The sequence below is a fragment of the Echinops telfairi genome, unplaced genomic scaffold (genome assembly GCF_000313985.2).
Source record: "Echinops telfairi isolate 266 unplaced genomic scaffold, ASM31398v2 ScPeMD7_7458;HRSCAF=8496, whole genome shotgun sequence".
Lineage (NCBI taxonomy): Eukaryota > Metazoa > Chordata > Mammalia > Afrosoricida > Tenrecidae > Echinops > Echinops telfairi.
The window spans coordinates 50,328,302-50,343,185 of NW_022111358.1; the positions used below are offsets into that span (position 1 = coordinate 50,328,302).

The following is a 14,884-nucleotide window of genomic DNA, read 5'->3' on the forward strand; positions in this document are numbered from 1 at the left end:
ACCCAAAGCAGTGTGTCCCATACCTGCCACACAGGTGGAATGCTGGAAGCCCTCTGAGAAGGTGTGAGATGCCCATGCCTACCCACTGCCCTGTGTCTTCCCTGACGCCACCCCCTCTTTTGCAGCCCTGCCCTCCGGATACTCGTGCCCCCCAGCCTGTGTGGGCTTCTCCTCTGCCCTCCCCACGCACCGACTCTCTTCTGACCTCGTGGGCCCTGAAACTATGCAAGCCACTACCCCCACCCAGCCCGAGCCCCTGAGGACATGCCCACCCAGGGAGCCGCCCCCCTGCGCCCCCACCAGCCTAGAGGAACCTGGGCTGCTCCCGGGGGCCAGGGAGACCCCAGACTTAACCGCCGCCCCTCACCCCTCCGAGCGGAGTCCCCCGGGGAAGGCAACGGACCCCAGCCCACTGGAGGGGCTGCAATTTGGGGCCCTCGTCGAAGGAGAGGACTCAGGGGCTGCTGGCCAGGCTCATTCTACTCAGGGAGGGGAGCAAGAGAGGACCTCAGAGGGGTGCAAGGAGGAGGGGGCAACGCAGGGTCCCGCACCAGGGGCCACCCCCCAGACCCTGGAGCAGCCAGCCTGGAGCCCGGACGGCGAGGGCAGAGAGGAGGAGGACGAGGAGGAGGAGCTGCAGGGGCACGACACAGAGGACACTGCAGAGAGAGACCCTCAGGAGATCTGGGGCACCTGTGTACACAGTGGCAACTTGCCCAGGGTGCTGGCCAGTCTGGACGCCCTGGTGGCCGCCACCATCGACCTGGGGGACCTCCCAGGACTCAGCCCTCTGGAGCCTCCATCCCCAGCTGCCCCAGGGCCCCCCAGCACCTCAGCCCCGCCCCAAAGCTCAGGGATTGATGGCATCGCCTTGCTCAGCGAGCTGGCCGACCTGGAGGCCCCTTGGCAGAGGGACCAGCACGTTCTGGGAGGTGAGTGTCCACCCACCTCGGGCCCCAGCTCTGGGTCAGTTCGGCTATTCCCGGGGTGTGCTGGGCTCCTGGCCAAAGGCTTCCTACCCTGGTTCCAGCCCCTTGTCGGTGCGGGACCAGCTGCAGGTGCGCTGGAGATGGGGACGCCCTTCTCCCCCCAAACCCTGAGGCTATGGAGGGGCAAGGAGGGTGACGTGATGGGGGTCTTAGAGGCAGGGCCAAGGGGCAGCCTCCTCCTCATGGGCTTTCTCCTCCCCCCTGGATTTGCACCCCAGATGCCCACCGGGCCTGAGCATCAGGCCGGTTGGCCCAGCAGGGAGAGGGTGGGCTTCCAGTCAAGAGGACAGGCCCAGCTCCTCTCCGGCCCTTTCCGGCCCAGGGAGGACATCATGGGGGCACTGGGTCAGTCCTTGGTGGGGGTGATATCTATAGGAGTCTCTGGTTCCCACCATCTTTGTGCTGCAAGGGGAGTAAATTGGAGGTTCATGTAAAGTTAATTTCCCCCCATGAGTGAGTCCGGGGATCCCCAGAGAGAGCCCCCCGCTCCCACCTCTTGGGCCACATAGTGGACCTGTGGACTTTGACTGTGCAGACAAAGGCCTTGCTTGAGGAGGGAGGCAGGTGTGGACACCACATGCTCGCTGAGGAAAGACTCCGCTGGCCGGGCAGCTGTCCGGACAGAGCCCCAGGGCGCTGGCTCCGTTAATCTCGACGGTCAGGTTGTCCCCAGTGTGGGTGGTGGAGTCCCTGCCTCTGGGCTCCTGAGTCCCCCAGGCCTTCCGTGGGCACTGAGAAGAAGCCCACGCCACGCCCAGCAGGAACCCCTGGCCCCGGTCATCCTTCTCTCCCTCCGCCTCCTCCTTCTTGAGCGTGCCCGGGCGGGACGCACAGCGCCTGTCCTGTGCCGGCTGTGCCTCTCACCGTCGCCGTATTTATCACGAGCCGAGGCTGCTCTCCTTTGGATGGAAACATTATTCCTCCTCCCTCCCCACCTGTAAAACCAAACCACTGCCCAGAGGCCACCTCCACCGACAGCCCCCCTGCGCCCTGGGTTTCCCCAACAGTAGACCTTGACGGGGGCGACAGTCTCGTCTTCTCTCGCAGAGCGGCTGCTGGGTTCAAACCACCAACCCTGTGGTCAGCAGCCCAGTACATAAACCACTGTGCTACCACCCAGCCCAGCCCAGCCCACTGCCACGGAGTTGATTCCGACTCGGGACCGAGTCCCCGAGATGTTAAACGCTTTAGGATCAGACAGCCTCCGCTCTCCTGTGGTCTGGCTAGTGAGTTTGAACTGCTGACCCCGTGCCCCACCCACGGCACCGTCTCTCGGTGTAGCTGTGGGGTGTACGAGTGCACGTGTACATATGTGAGCGTGTACACAACACCCAACAAAACCCTCTGGCACAGTGACCCAAGAAGGGTTCTGACGCTGTGACTGCAGACAGGCTGCCACATCTGCCTCCGGCGGGTGGCGGGTTCAAACCACTGTGTGCGCAGTTAGCAGTCCACTTAGGCCGCTGTGCCACCGGCCTCAGAGATGGGTCCCTGTGTGTGTGGCTCTCTGTTCCTGTGCATATGCCACATCTGGGTTGTCCGTTCTGCAGTGGGTGGACACTGGCGTTGTCTCTGCCTCTTGGCTCCTGTGCATAGATAGTGCCCCGTAATGACCATTCGTGTGCACACACTGATTTGAGTCCCTGCTGTCAATCCCATGGGCATATACTCACACATATACTTAGGGAGACCCAGGGAGAACTGATACATTTGGATTGTGGTGAGGGATCTGGAAAGCTCCACAGACGACCAGAGCAAGGTGTCTGTTGGAAGATGCGCAGGCCGGGTGCTCTGTGGACGCGAGGATGGGACACCTCATCTCTCGGACTCTGGGCGCGTTGTCAGGAGGGACCAGGCCCTGGAGAAGGACACCAGGCTTGAAAGCGGGTCAGCCCAAAGGAAGAGAAAAACTCTTAAGGAGCCGGGTTGACCCAGTGGCTGCATCAGTGGGCTGAGCGAGGACCGGGCAGTGTTCCGTTCTGCCGTGCAGGGGTCACTATGAGTGGGGACAGACCCAGCGGCACCTCACGCGTGACCAGCACCTAGAGATGGACTTGCCAGGTGCTCAGCCGATGTTGAACCACCCGATGACGCCTAGGGAGCTGCCACAGTCACAGCGTCCCGTGCAGGGGCGCCTGCCTCTCCACGCCCTCATCAACACGTGTACCTTTGCACGTCCTGCTGTTAGAATAACCACCCAGGTGGGTATGGGTGGCAACTCCTGGATTTGAGTTTCCCTGCTGATGAAGGAAGTCGGAGCCCAGGTGGCACCGTGGTGAAGCACTCGGCCGATTCGAACCCGCGGTCAGCCCCGGGGAGATGAGCCCTGGCAGTGTGCGCCTTAGGGGGTTCGGCTCTGCCCCGTGATCTTGGGTTACTGTGAGGTGAGTTGGGAGCAACTGCGGCGCAACCACTGCGGCGACTGCGGATGGGGAGCGTTTTTTGCCGTGTGTTTATCGGCGTCTGCTGCCTCACCTTTGGAAAGCCGCCCCTGTGAGCCCTCAGCCTAGCTTTGAATTGTGTTGTTGTGACCTCACTGCGGAGTGAGGAGGGGTTTTTAATACCCCCTGGATATTAACCCTTTATCGTCGGAGCCTGGTGGCACAGTTAAGCTTTCAACTGCTAAAGGAGCGGTCAGCACTTTGGGCCACCCCTCCCCACCTGCCTGCCCCATCGCTCCACAGAAGACCCGGCCATCCACTTCGGGAGAGCAGACTGGCACATGGACTCCCTCAGTCACATGGGATCACCACGAGCCTTACACTGTCTTGTCCTTTGAGGCCCCTTTTAAAAAAAGAAGTCCAACCGACCTATTTTTTTCTTTTGTTTCCCGCACTTTTTTTGGTTGTGTATTGTGAAGCCAGGGCAGAGAGAAGTTTGACTATTTCCCCTGATGTTTTCTTCTAAGAATCCTGTAGGTTTTGCTCTACGCGCCAGGTCTGGACCTATTCTGTGTTGATTTTTAAAAATTTCCTTAGATGGCGTGAGGTAGGGATCCGACTGCACTCTTTTGTGCGTGTGGAGATCCGTCTGTTCCAAAACCATTTGTTGAAGACACTGTTTTCTCCACTGAATGAATTTGGCATCCTGGTGGATTTCGGGTGACCACAAATGTGTGGGCTTATTTCCTGGACTTTCAAATCTGTTCTCCTGGTTTATGTCTCTGTTCCCAGGTGAGAGCAGCCACTGTTTTGATTACAGGCGGCTCGTGGTACGTTTTGAAATCAGGAAGTGGGTGTCCTCCAGTCTGTTCATTCTCAAGATTGCTTGGGCTTCCTGAATCTCCAAAATTCCGTGTGACTTTTAGGGTATGTTTGACTCTGCACACACTCAAGTGCCGATACGGAGGGCATTCCATCTGTGTGTGGCTGGGATGGTACTGCCTCGTAACTGCCCTGAGTGACGCGGATGGTCAGTGTGTGCTGCAGCGAACTGGAGGGCTGGGTTTTGAATCCCCCCAAAGACCCCTTGAAGGAGAGGCCTCAGAGTCTGCTTCTGGAAGGTTGGCCGTTGAGAGCCCTGCAGCAGGACCGTCTGCGCTGACATGCTCAGGGCTGGATGTGAATCGGAATGGACTCGAGGCAAGTGGTCATCTTAGCAACATGCTGGCTTTCCACCCGTGAGCAGGGGATGCCTCTCCATTTATTTAGCTCTTTCATGGAGCCTGGGGAGTGTAGTGGCTACCCTTTCGGCTATGATCCACAAGGCCAGCAGTTCGAAGCCATGAGACTTTGTACTCCTGTCAACAGTGAGAGTCTGGGAAACCCACAGGGGCAGTTCTACCTGCCCTGTAGGGTCGCTGTGAGTCGGCACTGACCGGAGGGCGGGGAATTGGTTTTAGTCTTCATTTGAGGATGTCTTTCACTTCCTGTGCACCCGCGGGGCCTGTTGCTTTCGATGCTGTTGCTGATGCAGGTGTTGTCTTGGCTTCCTCTTGGGGGCATCCATGGCTCCTGGTGGGAACACACTGACTTGTGCGTGTTGGTTTTTGCACCTGCAACTTTGCGGAAATCCTGTATTAGTGCTCTTCCAGGTGTTCTACAGAGAGGATCACGCCTTCCGGGAGCAAGGATGCTTGTGTCTCATCTCTTTTACCTCTTCTTGCCCATGTGCTGTGGCTATGAGTTCTAGTACGCTGTTGAACAAAGGTGGGAAAGATGGGCCTCCTTCCATCTTGGCGGATCCTGTGTTCTTTTGACACGTCCCCATTGTCCCATTGTTCCTCCACCCGTCCTTGCTTTCTGGCATTACAGGACACTCCAGGCCCATCCTGTCCCCACCTGGAAGCAGTGAGTTCTCCAAGCTGCCCCAGCTCTTTTCGTGCAGAATGCTTGGAAGCCAACATCTGAGCACTCGGCGTGCGCTGTGCGATTGGGCTGCTGCTGCTCCCAAGCGCCCCCCTAGTGGACAGAGCTAGCTATTTATTCTGGAAGTTACCTTTTCCTGCTGGTAGCTCTAGTTTAGCCCCACCTGCCCTCTGTGTTTGTGTTTCCTTCCCCCCACCCCACCCCCAGTGAAAGCCTGTTCCCATCACCCCACTACCTACCTATGGGATCAGCTTCACCTCACCTGTGACCCATCCCCCACTTCTGCTGTTCCTCACTCCTCACTCCACCGGGGCAGTGGCCCCCCTCCATTACTACCCCAGGAGTCCACTCTTCCTGCAATCAGCATGAGGGTAGCTATCTGCCCACCACTCCCACCTTCATCCCGGCCCCCTTCTAATCTGCCATGACCCTGACCCAGGATTCTGACCACACCTCCAGGCCTCCTTCCTCACCTGTCCAGCCTGCTATGGACTGACCTACTCTTGCCCACCCCAGGGCCCTCTGGGACCTTGAGGGGGTGCACCGGTGGGGAAAGGACAGCTTCCCAGGCCTCTCCCGTCAGGGCATGGCCTTCAATAAGGGAGAGTTGGGTGGTGTGTATACGGCCGGACGGAAGGGAAGATGGGTGAATGGCAGCTCTTAGCCCTGGTGGCCAAGCCTAGGAAGTGCTGGCAGTACGGCAGCTCTGTCCCACGGGCACCTGCCTCTGACTGACCGTGGCTCCGAGACCTCAGTGTCCTTGGAGCAGAGTATCAACCTGTGGTGGCCTGAGGGCCTCTCAGGAGTCTTGCTCAGAGCACTTCTCCCTGTCCAGCGCCTGAGTGTCCTGGGCCTAGACCCCTCTGGCTGCTGCTGTAGCCCTGACCCACAGGCAGCCCCTGGCCAAGGTGGGAACACACGTGCTCTGACTTTGACTTCTCAGGAGTGTGTGCGCCCCTAGCTCTGGTGCTTTGGGGCTGTGCCACGCCAGTCTGCCACATACCCACAGGGGAAGGGCTCCTCATCTGGGACCCAGCCCTAGAGCCTGGCCCTAATTATACTCCCCACATCTTGGGGGACTGGCTATCTCAGGGCCGTAGGGTGGTGCCCACAAGAGCCTGTCCTCTTTGGGGTAGTCTAAGTCCCGACCCAGCACAAGATCCCAGTTGGGGGTCAGCATGGGGACCCTATACTTACTGCCCCCCAGGCCCATCTGCAGCCCCAACACCCAGGTGCACACACCTGTTCAAAAATGCCCATGCACACACACTTGTGTATGCACATGCTCACACATACAGGCATATGCTCTCGTACCTGCACATACACACTTCTATACATATAACTCACATGTAACCATGTGTACACACTCACACCTACACAGGTGTGCATGTACAACTGTACACACCTGTTCACACACATACTCATGTACACACGTCTTATCCACACTCACACCTGCAGACACCTGTGTATATACATAGGAGCTTGCACACACACCCATGTGTAACGCATGCACCCTGACCCCCTCATCTCCCCCACAGAGGAGCAGGAGGAGGAGGTGCTGGCCTCCAATTTGAAGCGTCTGGCCACGCTGGCCACAGCCTGGTCCCTGGTGGAGGCCGCAGGTCAGGAGGACCCCACGCCGGCGGCCCCAACGCCAGCCGCCACCCCCAGCGGCAGGCCCGCACTCACCCCCCGCATGCAGATCCTGCAGCGGAAGGACACCTGGACCCCAAAAGCCAAGCCTGTGAGTGGAGGTGCCAGGCACCAGGCTGATGCTGCGTGGGAGGGGTGGGACTGAGCCCACTGTGGGGGGGTCCACCTGCCCCTATGCTCACGGCCCTTGTGCCGCACTTCCAGGTGTGCCCACTGAAGGTGGCTATGGAGCGGCTGGACACTCAGGAGGTGGAGATGCGCGTCCGGCTGGCTGAGCTGCAGCGGCGCTACAAGGAGAAGCAGCGGGAGCTGGCCAGGCTGCAGCGCAGGCAGGACCACGAGTACGTGCAGGCCGCACCCACAGCCTTGCCTCGTGGCTGGGGCCCAGGGGGCGGCCTTGGAGAGGGGAGACAGTCGCGGCAGAGACCACCCTGGGAAACCACTTCTGGGGCAAGGCTGTTGCTTCCAGCAGCATTGTCAGAGGGGGTCCCCTCTGGGGGCCAGAGGAAGTGCCGGATTAGAAGGGATGCAGGGGGTCAGAGGTGCTGGGGGTCAGAAGTCAAAAGGGGGCTTGGGGGGGGTCAAGGGGGTTGCTGAGGACCAGGCGGGACTGAGGACGCAAATGAGGATGCTGAGAGGTAAAAGTGGGAGACTGGGGCTACAGATTAGGGGGTCTCGGAGGCCAAGGATGGAATGGGGAAAGGGGTTCAGAGGGGTTACTGGGAGACCAGGGCGGGGCTTAGGGTCAGCACACAGGATGGTTGGGGGACAGCAGGGACAGGGTGGCAGTAAGGATGCTGGCCTTCCTTTTCGGCCAGCTGAGTCAGGGCACTAGGCCAAGGCCTGTGGAGCCCCAGGAGCAGGGCCCTCTGCAGGAAATGGTGGGCATAGCAGCTGACTCTCCCCCACCCCTACCACCCCGTGTCCCCCAGGAGGGACGAGAGCTCCCGGAGCCCCGCCCGCCGAGGACCTGGCCGGCCCCGCAAGCGAAAGTACACCAGCCCCCTGCCCGCCCTGCGCCCTGGGGGCCAGCTGGCCAGGCATGACAGCAAGAACGTCAAGTGAGTGCCAGCCCTGCAGGTCTCAGGCCAGCAGAGGCCACCTCCAGTGCCCAGCAGGACAGGGCCAGGGGGCCCCTCGGGTACAGGCCTCCCCTCTTTACCAGCTGTCAGCCCCAGGAGCCCCCAAGGGCTCCAATGTCCCCACCACCACCACCATGCCCAGCCACACAGCTCGGCCACCTGCGGCCCCCAGGCGGGCAAGCCTCTTTATCTGCAGCCTGAGCTGTTGGCCACGCTGCGCGGCTGCGAGTTATTACCCATTCCCGCCCGGCGCGCTCTGCGCGCACTCCCGGCCTGGTATAATTGTCCTTCTCGGCTACAAATTGCCTCTCCCGGCAGGCCCATTTGCATAAATCCTCTGAGCTCCTCCAAACACGATTGGCGCGAGCCCCTTCGCCCGGCATCAATCCTGATGATTCGGTAATAATAGTTAAATCTGCACTAAATGGTTCCTTCAATTAAGACAGAGGCAAAAATTAATCTCGGGGCTTTATGTCACAAAACATTAGCAAACGCAGGGAAGGTTACCGGGAGGGGGGGGCGCTCGTTGACTATAAGCGGTGGAGGGAGGGAGGGCAGCATATGGTGGGGGGCATCTCCCTGAGCTGTCCCTCCGCTCGGTCCAGGTGTCGCCCAGCATGGGGCTCTAGGGGACCCCTCTGAGAACCAGCCAGGGCTGGGAGGACTGCTGGGCACAGCTAGGCCCACAGATCAGGGTTGCCGGGGACTTGGCAGGGCTGCCCCATGCTGCAACCTGGAGCCACTTGGCCACCACTTGTCAGCCCTGGGAGCCTTGGCCTGCATTGTGGCCACTCCCTACTGACCCCAAGAGCCAGGTCCCACCTGGAAAGCCCCTGTTGGTTACAGGCCAGCAGCCCTGGGATGGAAGAAACTGACTTTGCTGGTACCCATCCCCCTCTCCCCCAGCTCTGGGCTCTTGTCCCAGACTCTCCTCGCAGCCCTGGTCCCCAAGGGAGGCAGCTGGCCATGGGGCCCAGGGGCAGTGTCTCTTACCTGCGGCCTGGTGGTGGCTTCCCACTGACCTCCCCTTGGACAGGCAGGGGACACCCCCACATCTAGCAGGGTGCTCTACCTCCATCCACAGTGCACTTTGCCTAAGCAGGGAGGGGCAGGAGGGATCAGGGGCCAGCCTCAGCGCTTGGTTCGGTCAGACCGAGGGTCAGCAGCCAAGCTCCCTGTGGGAGGTGCCGGGGTAGACAAAAGCCCCTGGCACTAGTGAGGGCTCTCCGAGGCACAGTGTCCCCCAAGAGTGCCCAGTGATAAAAGGAAGGCTGTTTGGGGCGCCCCAGCCCTGCCCTCTCCTGGGGGAGTGGAGAAACTGGGGTGCAGCATCAGACCTGAGCACATCTGGGAGGTGGGAGGGGTCATGTGGGTAATGTGGCCTTGCTCAGTGGCAGGGACCCAGGGCAGGGGGACCACATTCCTAGACTGCTTCCCCCTCCCAGGCAGGATTAGCCAATCTCCTCACATCCCCTGTGCCCCTGACTGTGCTAGCCCTGGCCCACCGCTTCCCAAGGACCGAGATGGACCCTCACTCTGCAGAGGCCAAACTGCCCCACCCATTATCCAGGGGGAAAGATTGAGGCCATGGGCCCAGTCATGGGTATTACTGGGTGACAGGGCAGGGCAGACACAGACACATAGCTCCCGCCTCCCCCAACAGCAGGGCAGGGCGGGGCAGCAGGTGGGGCCTACCCGGGCCACGTGTGGAGTCAGGAGGGGGCACCCAGGGAAGCCCTTGGGAAGAACAGTACCAGCAGGACTGGCCAGCCAGGGTGTGGGGGACCAGCTCAGGAGCCCCTACCCATGCTGGCGCATCTCTGTCTGTCTGTCTGCCCAGGGCAGTGCGGACAGGCCTGAGCCTGCTGTGTGCAGAACTGCGGGGTGCTGGGGAGCCCCCGGAGAAGCAGAACCGACCGGAGCGGGGTGTCTACGTGGGCCTGCAGGCCACCCCTGCGGTGAGTACCCCCACACCCTGAGTCAGCTGTTCGGGCCAGCTGGGCAGGATAGGCTGGTCACCACTAAATGACCAGGAGGGAGACACATTTGGGGGCCTATCTCCTGCCCGCCATCACCATGCCCCAGGGTGGTGGGCTCCAGCACACGGACACAGCCCCTTGGCAGCCCCATGGGGGTGTCTACCCTCGGGTGCGAGGACAGCACTGGAGGGGCAGCACCGGAACTCGGGGCATGGTCCAGGCCACCCCACCCTGAGTGCCAGCAACACCTTGTGCACGGCCCGGCCCCCCTGCTCCAGAACCAGGTGCCCCTCCGCAGCATCTGTGGGCAGAGAGGAGAGGAGCACCTTGTCCACAGGGCCGCCACGTTGAAGTGGCCAGCCCTGTCTTCCCACGTCTCCCATGGTGTGGGGGGATGCAGCACTCCTGGGGGGGATGCAGCACCCCTCCTCCTCCTCCGTGCTGGGGCGCCCCTCCGTTCCCGAGTCATGGGAAGAGCTGGTGAAAAAGCTGGGTCAGCACATTGACCCCGAGCCCCGAGCCCTGGCCCCCTTACAAAAGCAGTCACCTGTCCTTACCTACTACAGCTGTGTTACCATGACCACAGTGCCCCCCCTCCACTGAGGCTTGGCCCCCAAGAGCCTCAGGGAGCCGCCTTTGCATGGACACTGGCAGAGGGAGCCCCAGACCACGGGGCAGGTGCCTGCGTGTGAGGACAGTGTCATTTTCCCTTTCGTTCCCAGGAGAGGGTGCAGCGCAAGAAGAGCGGCCCCCAGGCCAAGCTGGCCGCTGTGGTCGCCCACAAAGTGGGCCAGCTGAAGCCAAAGGTCAAGAGCAAGGGGCTGCCCGCAGGCCTCGGCCCTTTCCGGCGGAAGGAGGCTGTCCTGGGCGGGCGTATCCGAAAGAAACTTTCCCGGGCCCAGGCCACCAAGGTGTCAGGGGTGACCCGGCACCCACAGGCAGAGGGTGATGGCGACAAGGAGGTCCCCACGTTCCTGCGCAAGCTGCCAGGTACTGCCCAGTGGGGGACGGAGCCTGCTGTGGGGGGGCTTCCAGGCCAGAGTCCCTGGTTGGGGGCCCCAAGATACTCCTAAGCCCAGCCAGAGCTGGTGGTGTGTGCAGGCTCAGAGGGGCCATTGGCTGGACAGGCAGGGGCAGGAGGCCAGGGTCTCCTTGCAGGGGACCCAGGGTCAGAGCTCAGTGCCCCATGGAGTCACAATCTGGGGAGGGAGGTAGAGTAAGCCCCTGACCCCCCCATTTCTTCCGAAGCAGAGGCCCAGCTGAGGGGAGGTACCGACAGGCCTGGCCAGCGCCCACGTCCAGGAGTCCCTGGACAGACAGGCACTTCCTCTCCGCCCCCAGGGCCTCCCTGACAAAGGACAAAGGAAGAAGCCCCTAGTCTGAAGGGGAGAGGAAGCAGGATGTGGGGCAGGAGGACCAGGCATAGCAGGGGCCCCGCCCCAGCCTGGGGGTTAGAGAAGACTAGACCCAGGGGCCCAAATGAGCCCTTACGCACCCACCGGGGAGGGGCAGCTGAAGGCATGGCAGTGACTGGTCCCCCACAGCTCCAAGTGTGCCCGTATGCTCCCGTGCAGTCGGCACCCCTGCATGGTGGCCCTGGGCTGCCGCGTCATGGGAGCCCGCCTCTTTCTCAGGCAGTGACTCTGACGTGGAGGACTGTGAGCACCTCCCGGGGGCCGAGGTCCTGTCCAAGGAGCCGGCCCTGGCGCTGCACGCGGCAGCCAGCATGGCCATCTTGGGGGCCTCGCCCTCCTCTGTGGTCAAGATGGAGGCCAACCAGAAGGCCAAGAAGAAGAGGGAGCGGCAGGGCCTGCCTGGTAACCCCACAGGGGAGGGGCCTGGGCAGGGCCTGTTGCTGGGTAACCCCAGGGGCAGGGGTCTCCCAGCCAGGACCTTCACGGATGCCTCCCCTCCTTCCTACAGGAACCTGCCGCCCAGCTAGCCCAGAGGGAGAGGTCAAGATCAAGAGGCGGGCAGTGAGGGCCGAGGTGGGTGCCAGGCTAGAGCGGGCACCTAGGCGGAGGCCACCCCGAGCAGCTGGCAAGAAGAAGGCCAAGGCCCCAGGGGGCCTGCGGGCCGAGCCCAGGATCTCTGCCTCCAGGGAGGCCTTCTTCAGCCCGGCCCGGGCCTTTGCCTGCCGGGAGGAGGGTGGCACACTGGCCAACGAGCGTCTCAAGAGGGCCACTCGAAAAAGCACCATGCTGCAGCCGGCGCTGCGGGTGAGGGTCCCGGGCAGAAGGTGGGAGGGCCTTGGAGGACCCTCTGCCACCCACCTTCCTCCTCCAGCTGTGGCTCAGGGCACCCCCCTCATACAGCCCCCCCTCTGCCCACCCCACCCAGCGGAAGAACGGAGCCCTGTCCATCACGCTGTCCCCTCGCAATGCCAAAGCCATCCTGGGCAAGGGCAGGAAACTGGGCAAGGTGAAGACCAAGGTCAGCAAGCAGGTACCACCCCCCCCCACCCCCCAGGGCTGGCTTCTGCCCCCAGAACTAGAGCTGACCCCGCCCCGCAGGGCAAGGGCCGGGCGGTGAGCCGGCTGCTGGAGAGCTTCGCGGTGGAGGACCACTTCCAGTTCGACGACAACAGCACCTTCTCGGAAGAAGGGGATGAGGACGAGGACGCAGAGGGCGCCAGTGGCTCCCTGAGCTCTGAGCAGAGCGCCGCCCTGGGTGAGCGGGATGGCGGGGCGGGGCTCTTCGGGGGCGGGGCTCTTCGGGGGCGGGGCCTCGGTGGACACTGACCCCGCCCCTGCCCGCAGCGCGCTCCTGCGTCATCCACAAGGAGGACCTGCAGGACGGGCTGCCCGTGCTCATCCCCCGAGAGGACAGCCTGCTGTACGCAGGCAGCGTGAGGACCCTGCAGCCCCCCGACATGTAGGCGGGGTGTGGGGGGAGGGGCGGAGACGTGGGCGCTCAGTGCGCTGGGCGCCTCTCACCCTGCCCGGCCCCCTAGTTACAGCATCGTCCTCGACGGCGAGCGCGGGAACCGGCAGAGGGTGTACTCTCTAGAGCAGCTGCTGCAGGAGGCGGTGAGCATGGGAGGGCGCCCAGTCCTGCCCCCTCAGCCGTGCCACGCTCTGCCCACTCACGGGCCGGCCCCCTCTGTCCCCACAGGTCCTGGACGTCCGGCCACAGTCCAGCCGGTACCTGCCACCCGGCACCAGGGTCTGTGCCTACTGGAGCCAGAAGTCCCGCTGCCTCTACCCGGGCAATGTGGTCCAAGGTAAGTCGGCCCGGCGCCTTCAAGCTGGGGGACCCAGAGCAGGCAGCCCCTGCAGTCAGCTCTGTGTGCTCCAGCGGAGGCACAGGAAGTCAGGTTGGGAGGACCCCTGAGCCCTGTGCTGGGGTCACGTGGTCCTCTTGACCCAAGGCAGGGCGGGGTAGATATAGGAGGGGGGCTCGGGGGGCTCCTCCCTCACCCCCGTGCCCTGGATCCCTGTGTAGGGTAAGGTTTCTGAGGTTGGAAATTTCTACCCGAGCAGACAGCCTCCTCTTTCTCTCGTGGAGAAGCTGGTGGGTTTGAACCCCAGAGCTTGTGGTTAGCAGCACCACCAGGGTGGGGGTCACCCCCTGCCACTGAGACGATGCAGGCTCATAGTGGCTTTATAGGACTGGCCCTTGAATTTCCAAGACTGTAATTGTTTATGGGACTAAAAAGGCCACTTTTTTTCCCGAGGGGTGGCTGGTGGTCTCAAACTGCTGACCATGTAGTTAGCAACCCGACAGGGAAACACTATGTTACCAGGGCTCCTAGTAACCAACAAAACAAACTCACTGCTATGGAGGCAATGCTGGCTCACAGGACAGGGTAGAACTGCCCTGTGAGTTTCCAAGACTAACTGTTTGGGGTGTGGGGAGCCCCGTCCTTCTCCCAAGGAGCAGCTAGTGGTTTTGGCCCAAAGCACAGCCACTGTCCACCAGGGTGGGGTGGTGGAGGGGGGTCATTTCCCAACCACAGCAACAGGTGCAGAGGAAGCACCTGGTCCGGATGGGACCAGGGGCTGGGTTGGCCCGGTCACTTTCCAGGGACCTCCCAGCTGTCCTGGGACCCACCTAGGGACCTTCAGGGTGCTGAGCAGAGCTACCGAGTGGCTGATGTCACTGCCCACCCTCCACAGGGTCTTCCAGTGATGAGGAGGAGGACCTGGACTCTGTGGTGGTGGAGTTTGATGACGGGGACACCGGCCACATCGCTGTCTCCAACATCCGGCTGCTGCCACCAGACTTCAAGATCCAGTGTACGTGCCGGGGGGTGGGAAGGGGGGGCGACAGAGTGGTGAGGTCCTGGGAGGGAGGAGGTGGCCTAGGGAGCCGCTGAACCATGGGGAGGGGCCACCCAACAGAGAAGATGTGACTCCTAGGGCCCCGGTAGCCCATGTGGAGGGTCAGCCCTCAGGGAGGGGATTCTCCAGGAAAGGACTGTCCACCCTGCCCCATCTCCATAGCAGCCTGGGCCCCAGTCACATAGGTATTCAGGGGGCGAAGGGGCAGTCACCCGGGGACCTGCCCCCCCCCCCTGCAGGCACAGAGCCCTCCCCAGCCCTGCTGGTGTCCAGCACCTGTCGGAGAAGCAAGAAAGTGTCCAGCGAGGCACCCCCACCCAGTGAGAATCCCACCCCCAGCCTGTCCCCCAAGGTGCACGACGTCTCTGAAGCCCCCAAGACACCCGGAAAGAAATCCGTGGCCAAAGACAGAGCCGGTAGGTCACTTGCAGGGGTGGGGGGTGGCTGACGCGTTGCGGGCCAGGCTGGCATCTGGCGAGGTGGGTGGGGGCCATGCCGATGCTAACCGACCCCCTACCCCGCCCCCAACCCCCAGGCAAAGCCGACCTCCTCACCTCAGGTGCCAAACCCCCCGCGGGAGCCACGGAGCAC

At 62.2% G+C, this 14,884-nt stretch overlaps 1 protein-coding gene across 1 annotated transcript in view; it reads left to right on the plus strand.

Moving 5' to 3' along the window:
- BAHCC1 (BAH domain and coiled-coil containing 1) overlaps positions 1-14,884 on the plus strand; it is a 33,185-nt gene that overhangs the window by 14,037 nt on the left and 4,264 nt on the right. The window contains exons 9-24 of the mRNA XM_045299776.1: positions 126-932; positions 6,835-7,040; positions 7,154-7,290; positions 7,882-8,010; positions 9,872-9,989; positions 10,733-11,000; positions 11,645-11,827; positions 11,934-12,229; positions 12,351-12,455; positions 12,524-12,680; positions 12,770-12,884; positions 12,964-13,039; positions 13,125-13,233; positions 14,129-14,248; positions 14,533-14,709; positions 14,829-14,884. The exon at positions 14,829-14,884 is cut by the window's right edge and continues 1,179 nt beyond it. Of these exons, the coding sequence (XP_045155711.1) occupies positions 126-932; positions 6,835-7,040; positions 7,154-7,290; positions 7,882-8,010; positions 9,872-9,989; positions 10,733-11,000; positions 11,645-11,827; positions 11,934-12,229; positions 12,351-12,455; positions 12,524-12,680; positions 12,770-12,884; positions 12,964-13,039; positions 13,125-13,233; positions 14,129-14,248; positions 14,533-14,709; positions 14,829-14,884 (3,059 nt within the window). The remainder of the gene's footprint in view (positions 1-125; positions 933-6,834; positions 7,041-7,153; positions 7,291-7,881; positions 8,011-9,871; positions 9,990-10,732; positions 11,001-11,644; positions 11,828-11,933; positions 12,230-12,350; positions 12,456-12,523; positions 12,681-12,769; positions 12,885-12,963; positions 13,040-13,124; positions 13,234-14,128; positions 14,249-14,532; positions 14,710-14,828) is intronic.